Source organism: Heloderma suspectum, chromosome 2 (genome assembly GCF_057233095.1).
Source record: "Heloderma suspectum isolate Gila_16-S chromosome 2, 16-S_ref, whole genome shotgun sequence".
Classification (NCBI taxonomy): Eukaryota; Metazoa; Chordata; class Lepidosauria; order Squamata; family Helodermatidae; genus Heloderma; species Heloderma suspectum.
The window spans coordinates 218977254-218996472 of NC_139459.1; the positions used below are offsets into that span (position 1 = coordinate 218977254).

Sequence of the window (19219 nt, forward strand, 5' to 3'; positions counted from 1 at the left end):
GAGGAGGTGGAGTACACAAGAGCACACTCCATCTGTGCTTTCAGATGAGTTTTTTTTTTTATTGGACTATTACCCTGCCTCATTCATGGAATACAGAGGGTCCAGAGACAATGAGCCAGGTTGCCTGACATGGGGGGGGGGGGCCTCGCAATGGGTTATATAACCCACGATGAGCTGTGCCACGTGAATACGCAACTAATCACCCTGATTGGGGGTTGCACCATGTCATCCAAACCCAATTCAAGGGTTTAAACAACCCTTGCATAACTCTACTACTAACCAAGGGCTTTTAAAACCTCGAATAACCTACAACGGCTGGGTTTGGATGACACACCAAGCAGGGCTTGCATATTCATAATGGTGCCCAGCATGTGCCACAGCTCACCATGGGTTAAATAACCTGATGAGTCCATCATGTCTCGCAAGCCAGGTCACTACCTTGTTCACCTTGTAAATTTCCTGTTTTCCCTCCACATCTTCTGTCTCCTTCCTTACCACTGGGGAAGAAAACCCATTAAGGAAAAAAAAAAAAGACAGAATAGCTGGACAAAGCCTTCTGACAGTGCTAGGAGTCTTTCATCTGGAAGCACCCTCCACATCGCTTAACCATAGCTAAGAAATCAGTAGTATTAAGCGTGCATTGGGCCATTCTGTTGGGACACAATATGAGAATTAGACTCTTAGAGGAAATAGGTACACACTTGTGATTTGCATAGCCTTTTTATTTCACCTGAGGAATTGATTCTATCAGCACAATGGATACGACTACATTTCAGAGGCTGCCACTGTGAAGCCATATGCTAACATCTTTTATGTAATTTAGGAAGCAAGACATTGGGCACAATTCTGCTCAAGCATACTGAGGATGTGAATGCTGAAAGTCTTGGGCCAATTCCTGACATCTCCACAAAGGGCTGGCAATGACTCCTTCTGGACCACCACCACGCCATTCTATTAAATGTTCCATTGTAGCAGTCTTTAATAAGCCTTTCCCCTCCCTCACTGTTCCTTTGTAATATAAAAGGCCACCTTTGATTGTATTTTTGTTTTCCTGGCCCATGCACCACTGTTGTTTGCTTAGATAACTTTCTTTTTGCTGGAGGTGAATTCTGTTTACAAGGGAAAGATGGAGGCCTCATTCAACCATGGCCTCAACCATCCCACAGGATCCCACATGCAGGCTTGACCTAACGCAATGATCTAGTTCAGCTTAATATGAAGTTCCCAAGTTCATAGTGGTGCAGGAGTCCATTTCATACTTTCAAAGGTTTCTTTTCCCCTCACAAAGATAACTTCTGTTTGGGGAACAGAGACATATATTGCAATGCATGAAAGATGGTGTAATATTTCCTCTACTATGGATTCACAGATCAGTCAGCAACGTTCTGATCTTGTCCGAGCCATACCCCCAAGGTGGAGAAACTTCACACAGGTCTTCATATATTTTAGGGCGCTTCTAGATGAGGGCTTTATTGTCCCATCACCCTGCCTCATTCATGGAATTTTACAGGGGGGTCCAGACACTCTTGTCTTCCATTTGTATCTTTCCCACATTTTTCCACCACTTCCAGCATTTTTCTTACTATAGAAAATCTGTGAAGTAGGGAAATGCAGAATTGCTGCATTATGGCTTTTGACTGGTAGCTCTAGAAGTCATCTGTTTGGAAGCACCCTTACAATGTACAAGTGATTTTAGACATGGAAATTATCTTTGTTTAAAGGGAAAAAAAACAGCATATGAAACAGCCCTTACAATTTCCCCTTCTGGGTTGTAGAATAGCAGAAGGAAAGGGTTGTTGGTATGCAAAAATTAAAACAAAGCAGTGCAAAAAAAATCAAGAAGTTAAAACATCTCCTTTTGATCCTATTGTATTGGAGCTACTGCTTTTTCCCCTTTGACCCATTACTGGGCAGCTGGCATTGCTTATCCAAAGGTCACTTCTACTTGACCATACAGAAGTCATTAAAGACATTCTGTTTTTTTCCTTGATAGCTTGATTGGACCCTAACTTGCATTCTAAGTTTTGTGATCCTGGGGGAAAAAACTATCTTGCCTTATCGCTATAATAGCTTTGTGCCCTACAGGTGCAATCACTGAATCCCAACAAGTTCAGAAATAGGTGGTGCATGGACCATCAGTTCTTCATATTTGTCCAGGAACAACTTCAAGCGGCACCAGTAAGAATCCTCATTATATGGCAATTTCTTCTCTTTCAAGTACCGGGAAACAATTGGCTTGATCTAAAAGGGAAAGGCAGAATTAGCAATACTAAATATTTGTAATATTTACTATACCTTAGGACAGTCCCTAGCACAAATCCACCATGGACCCCCATTTGCCAACTACAAAGGTAAAAAGAGGACAACCAGCCCACTGCTGCAGATATTTGGCAAGTGGCCATTTGCAGGGGTGGGGGGAGTTTGGCCCAATTCCCCACTTCCATCACAAGGCAGCTCCCAGCTCCACTAAAACTAGTTGCTGACCAGGGCTATCATTTCTTCCATGACCACGGATATGGTGATCTTGACTTCACATGAACTTACTGTCTTGTTAATGTACCCTTCTCCCTGCTTGTATCCATTCAACAGACACTGGTTTCTCCTATGCATCCCTTCAAACCACCCATACCATCCAGCACTCAGCCTCGCACCTTCAGGCACATGTTATCAGAAAGTGTTGGGAAGAGATGATGCTCCACATGACAGCTGATGACAGAGTGCCCAAAGGACCAGTCTAACAGAAGATTTCGAGGCAAGTTCAGAACTCCACAACTCATCATGTGAATTCGTTTTGGCTTCTTATCAGCTGAAAACATTGGGAGGCCAATATGCTACGAGACAAAAACACAAAGAATTCATTTGGGAGGTCATGGAACCAGAATTTGTGCATACCAAGGCAGACAGGCAGAAATGCAGCTTCCTGCCTGTCTGAATAATGCAGTAATAATAACATTTCAAAATCCATTGCAGCTCTCTGTAGGAGAAAACAGTAACCCACCCAAAAAGGGAACAGACTAGGACCATGGTGAGAAATGTTCTACGTATTCACTGCCTATCTAAACAGCCAGATAAGGTATACAGTCAAATAACTCATACATCCTAATCCCATGTTTACTCGAAATATCTTGCATGTTACTTGGAAGTAAGTCTTACTGAGTTTATCATTACCTTTAATTACTGGAGTTCAATGGGAATTCCCAAATAGATATGCATAGGATTGTAGCCTTAACGCGCTCTTTTGGAGAGCCATCTAAAAACAACATTTTAAAGAATTGTTCCATTTTCCCATGCAGATGCTGCAAAATCCTATCAGCTTCCTTAGCCTCTCAACACTGGGAAAGCATGGCGCCTTTGCCAAATGTAGGTCATCTTGAGTCACAGGGCAGGACTCCACATAGGGCCCTAAGCCACCAGCTATGTAAGAAACAAATGGCTACATTTCTTGATATATTCTAGAGTTAGGAGCTCTTACCTGGAAGATATTAACATGGATGTAAGGATGGGCAAGGAGAGATCGTGTGATCAGCATGCAACTGAGAGTAGACCACATGGACTGGAACCCTGAGATATTAAGCAGCAGCCAGTAATGTGAGTATAGGCCAAAAAGGATACAACAGAGGGTCCGGACAGCTGTTTTCAATTCAACCTCTTTCAGCAAGCCTACGAAAACAATAATTAGTGAATGGGAAAGCCTCCTAGCTGCTACTCCACACAGGGAAGTAGGCTGCCAATATGGGGAATCCTTTTCCTGTGGAGACCATAAAGGTCTGACTGATGTGGTGCAGAATTGCAGCTAGACTTCTTCACTTGTCCTATTAAGAGCCCATAACCTCTTAAAGCAACAATGCCACAATCATAATACTTTTGTAACACTTCAGTTGTGGGCCAAACAAAACGTGACTTGGGAGATCTGTGATCAGATTTCTCAACATGGAAAAAAAAGAATTTTAAAATATGTGTAGGGGATTCAAATTTGATCAGAGCACTGGTGTTGGGGGAGGGGGTGTTGAACCCCTTCCCTCATGCAATATTCCTGTTGGCTCCTTGCCAGTGGGAGAAAAAAATACAGGTAGATCATCTGCACGTGTGTTTTCTCCTGTGAGGCTAACAGCAGCTTGTTGGTGCAGGGTGGTGGTGGTGCAATTTAGATTGGGGAAACGGTGCAGGGGGAAGGGTTAAATAGCCCTTCCCTCAGTGTTACTGCTCTGATCACATGTGGAGTCCCCTACACCTATTTTAAAGTTATATATGTTTTTAAAAGAAGATCTGATCATAGATCTCCCACATCACGTGACTTTGCTTAATATATATGACACAATTCATTGATCTACCAATTATTACTTTTAACAGGTGCAGTGGGAGACATACACCTAGTAACTGAATTTAGATCCACAGGAATACCTGGCAAATGGATCTAAATTTCTGCACTCCCCACCCCCCGCAACAAGAAAACAAGACTTTTCAGTCACTAAATTACTTTAAAATGTTCTCCAACTGCAACATCTGTGTTTCCAGGATTTGGGGAACTCACTAGTAAAGGAGAACGGATAGCTAGAGAAATGTATACATACAGACTTAAAAAGTCCAACAGAGCACAGGGAGAAGGACCAAAAGATGAGCTGTGTGGGTTGTAGAAGTCTTACTTCCATCCTAATCACTGAAAGCTGCACACAGCTGTGGGACTTTAAGGCCCACAAGAAGAGATTGCTCACATATTTTGAAATACCTTTTCCTTCCCAAGAAGATTAGAAGCACTCTCTTTTAAAAAGCAGCTGTCGGAATGATGCATGTCCTGTCAGAGTAGCTTGATAATTCATCTTTATTCTATTCTAAGTCATAAATCCCAACCTTTATGGCACAGTTATAGAATCAACAGGAATTTGCCTCAGAAGAGAAACCACCCAGTTTTGTGTTGTGAATCTGATAGATGGGAGCATTATAAGCGGCTGAAGGTATAAAACCAAAGCCAATACAAAGTGGCTATTACATGATTGGAAATGAGACGTGTGGATATTGGATAACCTGGAGTTACTTTCCAATAAAAGTGGGTTTGGTAAGATGCAATGAATGGGTTTTCACTCAAGGCTTGCCTCATAATATTTAAGGAATTTTCTAGCAGTGGGATTAGCCAGCAATCCTCAGTGGTTTGTGTATTAGCCTGTTTGCTTGCTTGGGATATCTGGAGCTATGCTTTAAGGCAGGGGTGGGCAGAAGGTAGCTCAGGATCTACTGATAGATCTCTGGGTAATTGTCAGTAGATCATCAAGGATCTTTGACTCCCAGGTTTTTTTTTAACAAAATGATTCCTGCCCTCCCCAAATTGTACTGCTGAAATGAAAAGAGCCTTTAGGGTAACCAAGAGTGGATTTTTGTGTGGAAGGGCTGTGAGCTTAGTCAAGTCCTGGTACTTAAAACAAATTCCTGGGCTAAGAATTCTTTAATTCTAAGGGTATTATCTTTTGCATCTTTTTCCAGGAGGTGAATCTTGGGGTTCTAGCAAAATAAACAAACTAGATCCTACAAGCCTGAAGTCTGCCCACCCCTTCTGTATAGCAGAGGTGGGAAACAGGTGGCCCTCCAGCTGTAAGACTACAATTCCCATTTTCCAGTACAATTGTATGAGTGAAAGAATAAATACTGCATTGAGTGTGTTACCATGACAGAACGTATCTTAATAAAAGAAGAGATTTAATGGCCTTTTGCATTTAGCATCTTAACATTGGCTAGAATAAGTATTCTATAACTTAGTAACAGGATTCAGAGGACAGCCACGTACCAATTGCTACTAAAGGGGTGAGAACAGGTACAGCAATAGGCGAAATGAACATGTAAACATAGCGGTTCAGGAAAGGAAGCTTCCATGTACTGGAGTCCCCCAGACCAATGACATTTGTGTAACCATGGTGGATTTTCACGTGGTTGTAGGACCCCCGTTCTGCCGTAAAAGCAGTGCAAACCTGGGACGGGAAAAAAAAAGGTAAATAAGGGAGCACTGCATTTGCCAGCACATATATGTAGTAGTAGAGTACGCATTCAGGGGTCATAGAAATGACAATATTACAGTACTTTATGTAAGGCTGTGATCCTAAGTTCACCTGAAATCAACGAGACCTACCATGTAGTAGGTTTGAGAACAGTGCTGTTAGAATGTAAATATCCTCAAACTACTTAACTCAGAGTAGTTCCTCTGATTCGAATGGGACTATATTTAGGCAAGTAATTTCACAACAGTCACCTAAAAGATTCCATAACACACCAGTGAGAGGTTTTGTCAGTTTGCACCATCCAAGCATCAGACAACACCTTACACTTAAATGCATGTCGCTGTAGTTTGACACCCTTTTTGAAGCAGAAAAGCCACCTTGGGGGGGCGGGGACAATTGGGAGCACAGAAACGGCAAGCAGAAAAGAGTTCTTGACCCTTTTGCTGCCCACGGTTTCCCTACTCCAAATTGTTCGCTAAGTTCAAATAAATATGTATTTAAAGTCCACCTGTTGAGTGGAAATCCACTGTTAAATTCTGGATTAAGTGTGTGTGGTGCTGCCAAACAGGATCTGGCAGGTTTGGAAACAGGAAATAGATGGTCACATAAATATGTAGAGATTTAGAAATAGATGGTCCAGCTATTAGGCGGTCTAGAAATGACCTATTTTCTTCACTCTGAAGATCATGTGATTGTATTAGTGTGATTCCAAATAAGGCCTTTATCTCACCATTACCCTCCTTCATACATGGAATTTTATAGAGGGTCCAGATGGTGGCGTCTTCCACTTGTAACACTCCCATGTTTTCCTATTGCTTCTTCCAACATTTTTCCTACTGCAGAAGATCCGTTAAGGAAAAAGTAGTGTTAGCAGCCCTCCATCTGGAAGCACCCCAGGTTTTGACTGGAAATATCCTCTCCTGCTCCAGATATGATGAACAAAAGTACTCCAGATCTATCAGCTGATGGATTTCCATAAATGAACAGTTGATCAAATACGAATATGTCTACATTAATCCCTTCTCAATATACTTAATTTCGCAAGCAACTGGCTCACTTCTGTGGATTGAATATTTCTTTTCCAAGAAGTACTTTTCATTGTGTAGGTGTGCTGTCCTCTTTTTTTTGCTCCTCCTTGTCAGGATCAAAGGAAAAATAACATTTTTTTGCTTCATTTGACATTGTCAAATTGATTTCTTACCTCTTTGGACTACTGCTTAGAAGAAATGCCTTACAATTTGCTGGCTGTAAGTTAGAGTCATTGGGTTAGATCTTTGCCTCCATATTACATTACTCTCCCACCTGCAGGGCTTCGTAACTTACCTGTGAATATCACCAAAGCTACTGAATATCTACAGCATAACCACACTTTCATTGTTACTGCCAAGTATTACACCACCTTTAATAACTACTCTGATGCAACAAAACTGATTTGCAGAGGGTTTACAAATGTCTCTGTAATAATTCCCAAACCACCAGTAGAACAGGAATTGAAAACTTTATTAGAACAAAGGCAAGTCTTGTTCTGGCTCCTGGCTGGGCATAATTAAGACGTACTATCAAACAGAAAGGAAAATTAGACTAAACCAGCCTCCCCCAACCTGGTGCCCTTCAAACATTCTGGACTTCCAACTCCATCAACCCCGCCAGCATAGCCAATGGTCAGGAATGCTGGGAGTTGTAGTCTAAAACATGTAGAGGACACTAGGTTGGGGAAGACTGGACTAAACCTTGTCTCTAAGGGGCCATGTTAAAATTACTAAACTGTATAGTTAGGGAACAGCACCAAATCTCAAAATGACAATAAAAGATCTCTCAAAAGATATAACATCCCTCCCTTTTTCAGATCCAACTCACAAATTTAATCTATCTGATGGTTACTTAAGGCGCAATCCTATGCATGTTTAGACAAAAGAAGTCCTACAACTCCCAATGCTGGCTGGGGAATGCTGGGAGTCGTAGGACATTTTTGTCTAAACATGCATAGGATTGCACCCTTAGTTTCTTCAGTCTCCAAAGGCCATTATTATTTAACCACTGGTGTTATTCATTCATTGTTAATTGCAGATGTGCCCACAAATGGGCCTGGTGGGTAGGGGGGGAAAGCATAGAATTTTTTTGAGGTTGAAGTGGGAGGGTGGGGGCACCCTACCACTTACCCAAGGCACTAAGCAGGAAGAAAGGAGTGAAGGCATGAACTAGAAATGCCACTGAACTGGAGATTAAACTGAGTTTGGTGCATGATTAGGTGACTGGCAAAAAGGACCACTTTCAGATCAGATGCCAGAAATAAACTGATCTAAAGTGGGTCCAGATTGAGACCAGGCCTCTCTGGAGTCTTGTAACCCATGGAAATGTCCTAGAAATGATGTTTGCTGGCAGCTCAGGCCTGACTGCAGCCATAACAGCATGACTTGAACTTTCTACCCCCATTTCTCATAATTGCAGAAGGGGAAGCTGCAAGTACCTAATTCACACCATGGAGGTTGCAGCTTCACAAAAGCTTCTGAAGTATTTCATGCTCCTGTGCATGTGGACAGCACTCTTACTCCCCAATCCCCCTGTATGTACCATGCAAATGTGAAAGTATAGAACGTCTCTGTGCAATTCAGTTCTCCTGGTCATTCCCTCCACCTTCAGTAAATAACTCAAATGGGAGCAGAGGCAGGAAGGACCCAATTTTTAGAATGGAGATTGTGATAGGCCCTAAGGCCACCATGCCCTGGTGCCAAGGGGTGGGATATCTTTCAGATATCTGGGATAGTTCAGGCTTAGTTCAAATGTCTAGGTAGATAACCAGGGCTAGATCTACACTAATGTTTTTTATCAGTATTAAAGTGCCCCGATAATTATTGGGGCACACATTAGGCATTCCGTATACCACTTTTCTCTGGTATTTCCCACTTTTTATTCCATATTATCCAAAATACCGCAACAGATGTTATTGTGCGTGCTATGTGCTATAAATATGCAGCCATATGGGTATAACACGAGGTGGAGACCTGGCCGTGTCTGTCAGAATAATGTCTGAGTCGGACTCAGGGTGTTTGCTCATCTCTTCAATGAGCAGACATGACGGACGTTTTCTGATTTTACATGCTATAACATTGGGGATGGTAAGAAGTGTTGATCTCCATGCTGTGGTCTGCACAGTGTTTATGTGATCTACAGATAGGTATTCTCATGCATAAAAAAGGTAAAGGTGTCCCCAGCCAGTCGTGTCTGGCTCTAGGGGGTGGTGCTCATCTCCACTTCTAAGCCGAAGAGCCAGCGCTGGCCGAAGATGCTTCCGTGGTCATGTGGCCGGCATGGCTGAACACCAAGGTGCACGGAACGCTGTTACCTTTCCCGCCGAAGTGGTACCTATTTATCTACTTGCAATTTCTTGCTTTCAGACTGCTAGGGTGGCAGGAGCGGGGACTGAAGACGGGAGCTCACTCCGTCACGCGGCACTCGGGTCTCAAACTGCTGTCCTGCTGACCTTCCGGTCTGCAGTTCAGTGTCTTAACCACTAAGCCACCGCAGCCCCATATTCTTATGCATAAGAACATGTAAAGGCATCATCCTGTACTATGCACACCTTGCAAGCACCCTTGCAGTATTTTGTTGATGGGCTGTATGAAAGTTTGAGAACTGGGGGCAGAGAATTTCCAGGGAATGAAATATCTCCCAAAACCCCAGGGTAGAGTTTGTCAATTTTCCATTTTGTGAATTCTGGCTGAATGTAACATCCAACAAAACTCCATGTCTCAATTTGCTTCCTCTCACGAAACGGGAGCAGCTGAAAACACACCTCCAAGAAGAAGATGGCCCATAATTTCCCCCACGACTTGGACTCCACCAGAGCATTGTGGCTTGCCAGATGGCTCCCCTTCACAGTGATTGTGTGATGTGCCACACCCAGGACAGCAATGCCCAACAGGAAAGTGAAAAGGTTATTGGAACGCAGAAGCAAGAATCCTAGGAATGGAGAGGAAAAACTTAGAATTTTTTTTCAAGACATAATCAAAAAATGTAGCAAGTGCAGGCAAGGCTCCAACCTCCCATCCTGGTATGATCACAATGAGGGCCTTTGAATTATTTGGGTTCAGTCCAAAGCTAGAAGGGAGGCTGAACAGCCTATCAGTTAGACAGAATCAGGAGGTGTTGAGAATCATGGACAACCCACAGTTCACAGCCCAACAACAAACCACGGGTTCTCTTTGTGGGTTGTGCATGGTTAAAAACCCATGGTTTGTTAGCATGGCTGTGTTCACACAGCACAACAACCCATGATTCAACAACAATCCATGGCTCACCAACAGCCCACACTCAACCTTGAATATGGGTTGTCATGTTGTGTGAACCCAGTCGCTGTGTATATTTTATATACATTTTATTGCATTGCTCTCACAAGCATTCCAGAAGGGAAAGGGAAAGGCACCAACCATCTGCCTCTGGCGGGGCTCTTAGGAAGTAGCACATTCATGCCTTAAATGTCCCTCTACCCTGTGAATGGCCTCATATTGCCTAGGCTCCCATGGACTCCTATTACTGACCTTGCCGCTAGATACTTTATTACTGAGCCTGAACCATAAGGGGGCGAGGTTGGACAGCGTGGCCCTGAAGAATATTCAACTCCGTCACCCTGGTCTTACCTGAAATTCACCAGTTTAGATCTATAAAAGCACCACCACCACCACCACCCCCTCCCCAGGCAATGCAGATTTTTTAAAGGACTGCAGAATGGTTTGCCCATGATAGCAATTCATCTTTAGTATGGTTTGTCACATACCCATTATTATAACTTGACCTGATTGTCCATGGAGAACTCTTCCCCACTCCTATGAGTCTGCATTGAATATCCCAATATCAATTATGGTAGCATTGGTACAGTGCTGCATTATTGGCTCATTTGTCCATCTTGGGATGGGGCGGGCCCTTTTCTGTTGATATATGGTCATATTGCCAAAGGAAAATGTTTGTTGTCACTGCTTAACATGCTAGTCCAAGTATATTAAGGCTTGCCATGCTACAGTCAGGCAAAAGTTCCAGTTCATATTCTGTATCTCTAGCCCATCTCTCAATGCTCAGGCAGATGCCCCCAAGGAATGCTCCTAAGTTGGGCAAGATGCAATTGCCAGATGGTGCTGAGCCACTAGGGCATAGCCATTCAACTATTTACTTTCTCAGACCATAATGCAATATTTTAGACAGTAAGCTATAAGGCTTGATAGCACAAGGTGGATCTCTACTCATGGAGTAAGAGACCAGTCAGGAATCACAGGGTCCCCTTCCCACTCCACAAGTTTTGCATGCATCCTAGGCAGTCCCCTTACCTACTGGTAGGGTGAGAAAGCTCAAAGCAATTGTTGTGCCATCAATGCCATGCCTCTCCCACCAGCTGCTGCTCTTCACCACCTTCTGCACCATCTCCGAGAGCTCCCCCATCAGGGATTCCTCACAACTCCTCCTCTCTCCAAGTGGCTGCATAACCTCCTTTCCTGATCTTTTTAATAGGACCATCTCTTCTGCTGGGGAAGCAAGACTCCCCTCTTTGCCTCGGCCTGAGGAATATGGGGTAGGCCTTTGGCCTTGTTCTTTTGAAATATCCTTTTCTTCCTCCTCCTCCTCCTCCTCCTCCTCAGAACCTTCCCTTCTGCAACCATTTTGCAGCTGTAGCTTGGCATGTGCACTCTCTTGGCTTGAGGTGTCCCCTTGCCCCAGCTTCTCCCCTTCATCCCGAAATCTGCTGCCTCCTGTCTGCATCACTTCATGGCTTAATGGAGATGCTTCAGTGCCAGCAACACCTGCCCCTTCGGGCCACTTCTCTTTCCTTTTCTCCAGGCACCATTCCTGGTTCTTCATCAGCACCTCCTCCTGCTGTGGATCCATCCCCCTGCAGAGCAGAGGAGAGCTACAAAGTGACCCAACGTCCCGGTGCTTCCGCAGGATCAAGTAATAAGCAAGGCTGTCCCAGGAAGGGCAGCGGCAACAGAGAAACGTAGGGGGTGGCCTTCTTGTGGCAGAAGTGCCACAGTGTGCAGTCAGAAATGCTTGCTGGGCTGGGAGCTCAAATTGCTTAGCTTGAGCTCTGAGAAGCTGGCCCCAGTCCCATCCCTAGACACTGCCCCTTTTAATGGCTCCTGCATTGCCCGCTTCCTCCATTCCCTTTCTGCTTGTGCCTCCTCCATCCCAGCACAGCTGTGCCTCTTGCCCTTGGCTCTGCCTGTCATTAAGAACAGGCTGTTCGAGTAAGAACTGCACTGCTGCTCTCATCACAGCCGAAGGACGTGGGAAGGGCAGCAGTGATGTTAAAAGGAGCACCAAGCTCCGCTGGAGCCAAACAGGAAAAGCAACACAGAGACAAGATAGTGCATGCAGGAGGCTGCAGGCAGACTCAGGTCCACAGCCCCCCCAGTCTTAAAGGGCCATCGCTCCTCTCTGCCAATCTTCTCCACAAGCATTCCTGGAATCATAGACTTAACGTGCTTTCTAAAGTTCTTCCTCTATCTCAGTACAACAGATAACAAACGAAGGTTAATTTGTGAATATGGGGCAAGGGACACAGTGGGAAGAAGAGTTTATTGTGAATTAGCATTACCATTGTACTATTTTTCTATATACAACAGAACCCTCATTACCCATACCTGATTTGAGTCTTCCTGCCTAATACAAAACCTGTGCCAATATAAACAACTTTTTTATCTTCTTAGCATAAGCCTTTGCCAGAATAGCTCAGAGGTTTTATTTAATGGGCTACCAATTCCACACTCGCTTCTGCTCTGAAAGGCAGCCAAGAAATACTTTAAATAAAATAAAATAAATAAATAAATAAATAAATAATGCTACTAAAATGTTGGGAAGATATTTCCCTGCAAATATGCCCAGTATTAAAGGAGATGTACAGATTTTTTTTTAAATCCATCTTAAAAATAAACTAATACCGAAACGCACTGAGAGAGAGAGAGAGAGAGAGAGAAATAGAAATAGAAAAAACACTAACAATTTAGCATTGATCTCCTGATCTCTGGCAACATTAACTAATATTTTTGCCATGTCTTGAAGTCTTTCTCCACCAAGTTATTTTTAATATATATTTTTAAGTAACTAGAAAAACAGCTGAGTTCATCAAAATTAAAGCCTAAACCTGTCAGCCCTTCAAGGGATCATGACATTTGAGACAACAGATTATGGATATAGGGCAGAGGTGGGAATCCTTCTGGGGTTGAGGCACTGCATTGTCCCCCTGATCCCTCCCCCCACCACCACTGAAATTGGTCTCGCCCTCACTAAATTTGCTGTTGCGTTAGCAGCACGCTTAAAAAAAGGAATTTTAGGAAGACACAAAGCATGCAGGAAGCACCCACCTTGTTTATAAGCAGAGTCATGGGAGCACGATTCTGCTTCCGAACAAGGTGTGTGCTCCCTGCTCAACTTGTTTTCTTCCAGAATTGCTTGTTTGGCTACTGTCACTGCCACCACCACAGCAAATTCAGCACATACACCCCAAATAGCCAGGGGTGGCCCATGTGTTGTCCACCCCTGATATAGGGGTACACCATGTAATGGCCCTTGGGCGTGGTCAATGTGGGGGTGAGCTTACCTGCTCAACCTGCAGTCCACCCCTAGGCCTTGCTCCCTTCTGACTCTGAAGTTTCCACAGCACTGTTCTTTCTTGGTATCTACATGAGAGGAGACCAACTCCCAAGAACCAAACACTAGACTGCCTGGCTCCAAAGCCTACACAAAGCCAACAGGCCCCACCCAGGCCTCCAGAAAGGAAAGAGAAACAAACAGCTACAGCCTTCTTAAAGACATATACACAAACACATGTCACATCCCCTTCTCCAGCAGATACTGTCTTTTGTTCAATTGACTGTCAACTTATCAAATGTCCAAACCAAAACTAGGAGTCAGAGGTCACCAGGTACTTGACTTTCCATTGGGGATTAGCCTTTACCACTATCCCATAACATAAGAAGAGCCATGCTGGATCAGAACAAAGGTCCATCTAGTCCAGCATTCTGTTCACAGAGAGACCAACCAGCTGTCAACCAGGAACCCTCAAGAAGGACACAAGTGCAACAGCACCCTCCCATCCATGTTCGTCAGCAACTGGTGTACACAGGCATGCCACCTCAGGTACTGGAGGCAGCAAATAGTCATCAAGCCTAGTAGCCACTGATAGCCTTCTCCTCCAGGAATTTGTCTAGCCCCCTTTTAAAGCCATCGAAGTTGGTGGCCATCACTACATCCTGCGGTAGCAAATTCCACAGTTTAAGTCTACGCTGTGTGAAGAAGTACGTCCTTTTATCTGTCCTGGATCTCCCACCAATCAGCTTCATGGGATGACATAGTCCTTAAACTTTGCAGGTAGTCTTACTTCACACCCACTCTGTGTTTGTCCAATCCCATCTCTCCTTGTGTTTATCTCAGAGTGAGTCTCCAGCTCCCTTTCAGATTCTTCTTCTGGCAAGAACAATGCCTCGGGGGACACCTGTTCTGCACTGACGGAACGGTCTCCCACCCCCCGCCAAATCTCCCCAGAACAAAACTTACCTGGGGTGGCGGTGGCAGCTGGTCTTTTGGCCGGCTGCTGCGGCCGCCATTTGTGTCCTTCCAGGCTGCCGTGATAGGCTACGTAAGTATTTACGTAGCCTATCATGGCAAAGAGCAGGAATGCAAACGGTGGCCGCTACGCCGTTTGCGCCGCTGCTCTTTTCGTGATAGGCTACGTAAATACTTACGTAGCCTATCACGGCAGCCTGGAAGGACGCAAATGGCAGCCACTACAGGGGCCGCCATTTGCATCCGCAGCAGCCCGGCCGCAGCTGGAACTCCGGCTGCAGATGGCCCTGGCTAGCGGCACCGCAGAGCCGCCGCGGAGCAGACCCAGCCAGGGAGGATTCCGGGGGGAGGGACGGAGAACTCCCCCCCCACACAAATCACACCTTTCGAAAAGGTAAGTGACTTTCGTACATCCCTAGGCACAGGGCTAAACAAGAAGAAAGGTAATGCAGCCAGCACATGGTTGAGCACACAAGTTTCAATCCAATACTGTTCAGGCTAAGGCAGGAGTAGCCAAGATAGCAGGCAAAGGTCAAAACACAGGCAAGCAGTCACATAAGTGGGGCCATGCTAAGGCAGGAGTTGTTGAGATAGCAGACAGAGGTCAAAACACAGTTAGGCAGTCAGATAAGTTACATAGTCCAGAAGCAGGGTCAAGAAGGAGTCCGAGGGTCAGGCACATGGTGCATCAATCACAGGACAGGATAGAGGACACTGGAGCTGGAAGAACGGTGTGGTTTCCAGTACCAGCTAGGCAGCCACTGAAGGTTTTTAACACCAAAGCCTGCTGAGCCCCATCCAGAGCTCAGCTGCAGTACATTAGAGCTCTCTGGTCAGAGCCCTACTCATGAGGAGTCACTTTCCCCTGAAGAGTCCTTCTTTGCAAGTGAGCATTCCTTCTCATGGGAGCCCTACTGGCCTGTTGCAGGAGGCAACGATGCTCCTGGGGCCCGGAGGTTGCTCTGCCTCTGCGGCAGAGTTCCCTCCCCTGTCAGGGACAGACCTGCAGTCATCTCCCTGAGGGGCCCGGGCTCTTCCTGGTCTGGTGACAGTGTCTGATCTGAGGTGCCCTTGGTTTCTGAGACCTCTAGCTCTTCCTCTGAGGATTCTTCCAATGGGGGCTTGACAACATTGGCTCTTCTGCACCCTCTGGATCTGCAACAATTGGGCCTAAAGGAGAAGAACAGTCCCACCTGAGGTGCCTCTGGTTCCTTCTAGAGGTGTGACCTTGGGGGGAGGAGTCTCAACTACAAATGAGCGTGGTTTCTTTCTTTTCTGGGGTACTGATGCTGACACCAAGCCTGGAGTTGTTTTCAGCCTGACCCTGTCCCCTGTTTGCAAAGGAGGAAGTGGTGCTGTGTGCTTGTCATAGTGTGCTTTCTGCTGCTTCTGTAAGTCTTGTAGTCTGGGATGTATGCCATGTGGCACCTTGGGCTTCAAAGCGGGTGTCATGGCTGGCAATATGCTTCTCAGCAGCTATCCCATGAGCAGCTGGGCAGGAGCAAAACCCAAACCTGTGATAGGTGTATTACGCAGGTTCAGCAGAGCTAGGTAAGGGTCAGCACCATCTTGTAGTGCTTTCCAGAGCATGTGCTTAATGGTTTGCTGTGTGTGTGTTCTGCCTGCCCCATGGAATGGGGGTAACACAGGCTTGAGTGTGTCAAGGTGATCCCCCACTCAGTTGTAAATTGTCTCATAGTCTGGCTGGCAAACGGTACATGGTCACAAACTATCTCTTTAGGTATTCCATGGCATGCAAATGTCTTCAGTCTGGTGACAACAGTCATGGCTGTTTTTGTCCATCAAGTGGAGAACTACTGGAAACCTGGAAAAGTAGTCCACAACTATCAGGTAGGGGGGGCTCTGCAGCTCAAAAATGTCAGCTACCTTCAGCCATGGCAAGTCTGGAATCTCATGGGGGATCACTGGTTCTCTATGATTGGCTGGCTGGTGTTCCTGGCATGGCTGACAGTTGTTGATCCACTGTTCTATCTCTGCATTAATGTGAGGCCAGTAATCAGTGTCCAAGCATGTGCTTTTGATCTGTTGACCCCTTGCTGTGGTACATGTAACAGTCTTAGCATGTTTGCTCTAGTGCCCTGTGGAATAATAATTTTGTGACCCATTGGCAGCAGGTCATTTTCGATTCTAATACTGTCTGTAAGAGGCCAATAGGGATGGAGTTCAGGCCTGATCTGCTTGCACCTCCTGGGCCAGCCATTGATATGTAGGGCCTTCAAACCCTGTAAACATGTATCTGCTGAAGTGTGTTCTTGCAGCAATTTGAGCATGTGATCGCTGAGTGGGTCTGTGCTGGACAGGCTGTAAATCATCCTGTCCTCTGTCAAATGTTCCATGTCTGTGGGGAGGGTACCTGTGGTTGCCCATGAGTATGAACACGTTCGTGCCCTTTGTGCATTTGATCTAGATGTCATATTTCTGCAGTTGTAATAGCATTATTTGTAATCTCACTGGGGCTTTCCCTATTGGTCTGGCAGAAATGGCTTCCAATGGCCTGTAGTCAGATTGGACTTTTACTTGGACACCAAATACATACAGATGGAATTTTGACATTGCAGAGTTCCTTTTCTATTTGTGCATAATTTTGCTCTGCCTTGGATAGGGCACAAGATGCGTATGCAATTGGTCTTCCTTTCTGGAATAGGCATGCCCTGAAACCATCCTTGGAAGCATCAGCCTGGACCCATAGTTGCTCATTGGGGTCAAAATGCTGCAGGACTGGTGCCGTTGTGATGGCCCGCTTCCACCCATCGAGAGTGGCTTGGAGATCAGCCCCCCATTGCCACATGGCATCATTCCACAGAAGAGTCCTCAGGGGGGTTGGCAAACTGGACTCACTGGGTATGTACTGGGCCAAATATTGGATGGTGCCCAGAATCCTTTGGAGTCCCGTTTTATCTTCAGGGGGAGGTAGTCTGGTGATTGCATCCACCTTGCTGTCATCTGGCTGTATACCATCTGTAGAGAAGATATGGCACATGTATTTGACAGCGTCTACTAAATATTAAATCTTGTCCTTGTTAAAACACCTCTTTTTCATGCTCTGTCAAGGACCTGTTGGAATATCTTGTCATGCTTCTCTTTGCTGGATGCTGCAATGATCATGTCATCTGCAATGATGTGGATGCCAGGAATGTCCCCAAACCAGTCATCATTCTTCTGCTGAAAGACCTCACTGGCTGATTTGATGCTACAGGGCAGCCTGTTGAAGTGGTACTTTCCACATGGGATGTTGACAGCGCATAATTCTGCAGACTCCCAATCTAGAGCTACTTGCCAGTAGCCATCCTTCTCATCCAAGATGGAGACTAACTTTTTGCTAGCAAGGTTCCTCTGTACATCCTCCACCGCAGGGATTGAAAAGCGTTGTCGCTTGACTGCCTTATTGAAATCCCTAGGGTCTAAGCACAATCCAGAGTCTAGCTTAAAAATAACTGGAAAGCCAGCTACAATGACTGTGCTATATCTGGCTTTCCCAATGTGCTTGGCTTGATAGTAGTTAGTCATTATTCCCATAATAATGTCTTTGGTGAGATGAGAAGGCTCAGGTTATGTCCTGCCCGCTGTAGCAAAATAATTCCTTCCTGCACGCTTGTTGCAGGTCTCTCCAAAAGCCCACATCTATTGCAGGAATTGCCCTTTGCAGGTACTAGGCTTTCTGCTGAAGAAAACTGCTCTGGGGCCTTTCTTGATAGGTTCTGGGGCTTCCTCTCTTGAGCTGAATGGCAAAGATGTTGGTTTCTGGAGTCATTGGTGTTGCCTGGCCCTGGTGAGGGCCTCTGCTGTGCCGATGGTGATTGATTGTTCTAGAATCAAATTTGGATTTTCCAAGAGCTTCTCTTTGAGCTTGCTGTCTGAAATGCTGAAAACAATTTTGTCTCTGAGCATTAGATCCGTGGAGGTCCCAAATTCACAGTGCAGAGATTTTTCTCTAAGTGCTGTTACAAAACAGTCAACGCCTGCTTCTTCATTGTAAGGAAGTTGCCGGAACAGGAATTGTTCAAAAACAGGGTTTCTCCTGGCTCACAATAGTTTTTGAATGTGGCAAGGGCTTCTGCTAGTGTCTTGTTCTCAGGGTCTGCATAGATATGTTGTTATTTTTTTTAATTAATTTTTTATTATGGTTTTAACAAAACAAATAGTGGAGGAAAAAAGAAAACAAACAATTACACACAATAAAATGTCAATATTCCATTAAGTACAACTTTCTACAAAAGACAGATTATGCATAAGATTCAACAAAAGCAGACCAAATATCTGCGTATTTATCCATTCGCACGTAGCGTCTATGTGCCACCCATTCAAATGTTGATAGCGTCGTTGGGTCCTCAATCCACGGCATTATAGGAGGTCTTTTGGCTGTCAAAAGGGCTCAGAAAATCAATTTGTGCTGACCATATGTTAACTTCCAGGAAACTGGTAAATAGTTTAGGTGGACGTGCACCTCATTAAATATTAAAGAGTGTTTCAAAACAAAGTTTATCCATGCTATGACATCCTCCCCAAAGGAAGGAATTGCCAAAATATACGGTTGAAAGAAGCATTAGGTGAATTACATCTCTAACAATTATGCAATTAGACAATCCCTTATTAAAAAGATCTTGTGAAGTCCAATACACCTGAAACAAGATGTTTTGCTGAATAAGACATAGCCTAAGATCCAT

At 44.9% G+C, this 19219-nt stretch overlaps 1 protein-coding gene across 1 annotated transcript; it reads right to left on the reverse strand.

The window, feature by feature from the left end:
• Positions 1-701: 701 nt before the first annotated feature.
• On the reverse strand, positions 702-13688 carry FADS6 (fatty acid desaturase 6). The gene is made up of 7 exons (XM_084838022.1): positions 13570-13688; positions 11303-11862; positions 9778-9944; positions 5777-5957; positions 3473-3660; positions 2652-2831; positions 702-2241 (listed from the first exon to the last, which is right to left on the reverse strand). The coding sequence occupies exons 2-7, from the start codon at positions 11856-11858 to the stop codon at positions 2092-2094; spliced, it is 1422 nt and encodes a 473-aa protein (XP_084694148.1). The 5' UTR covers positions 11859-11862; positions 13570-13688; the 3' UTR covers positions 702-2091.
• Between the last annotated feature and the right edge of the window lie 5531 nt (positions 13689-19219).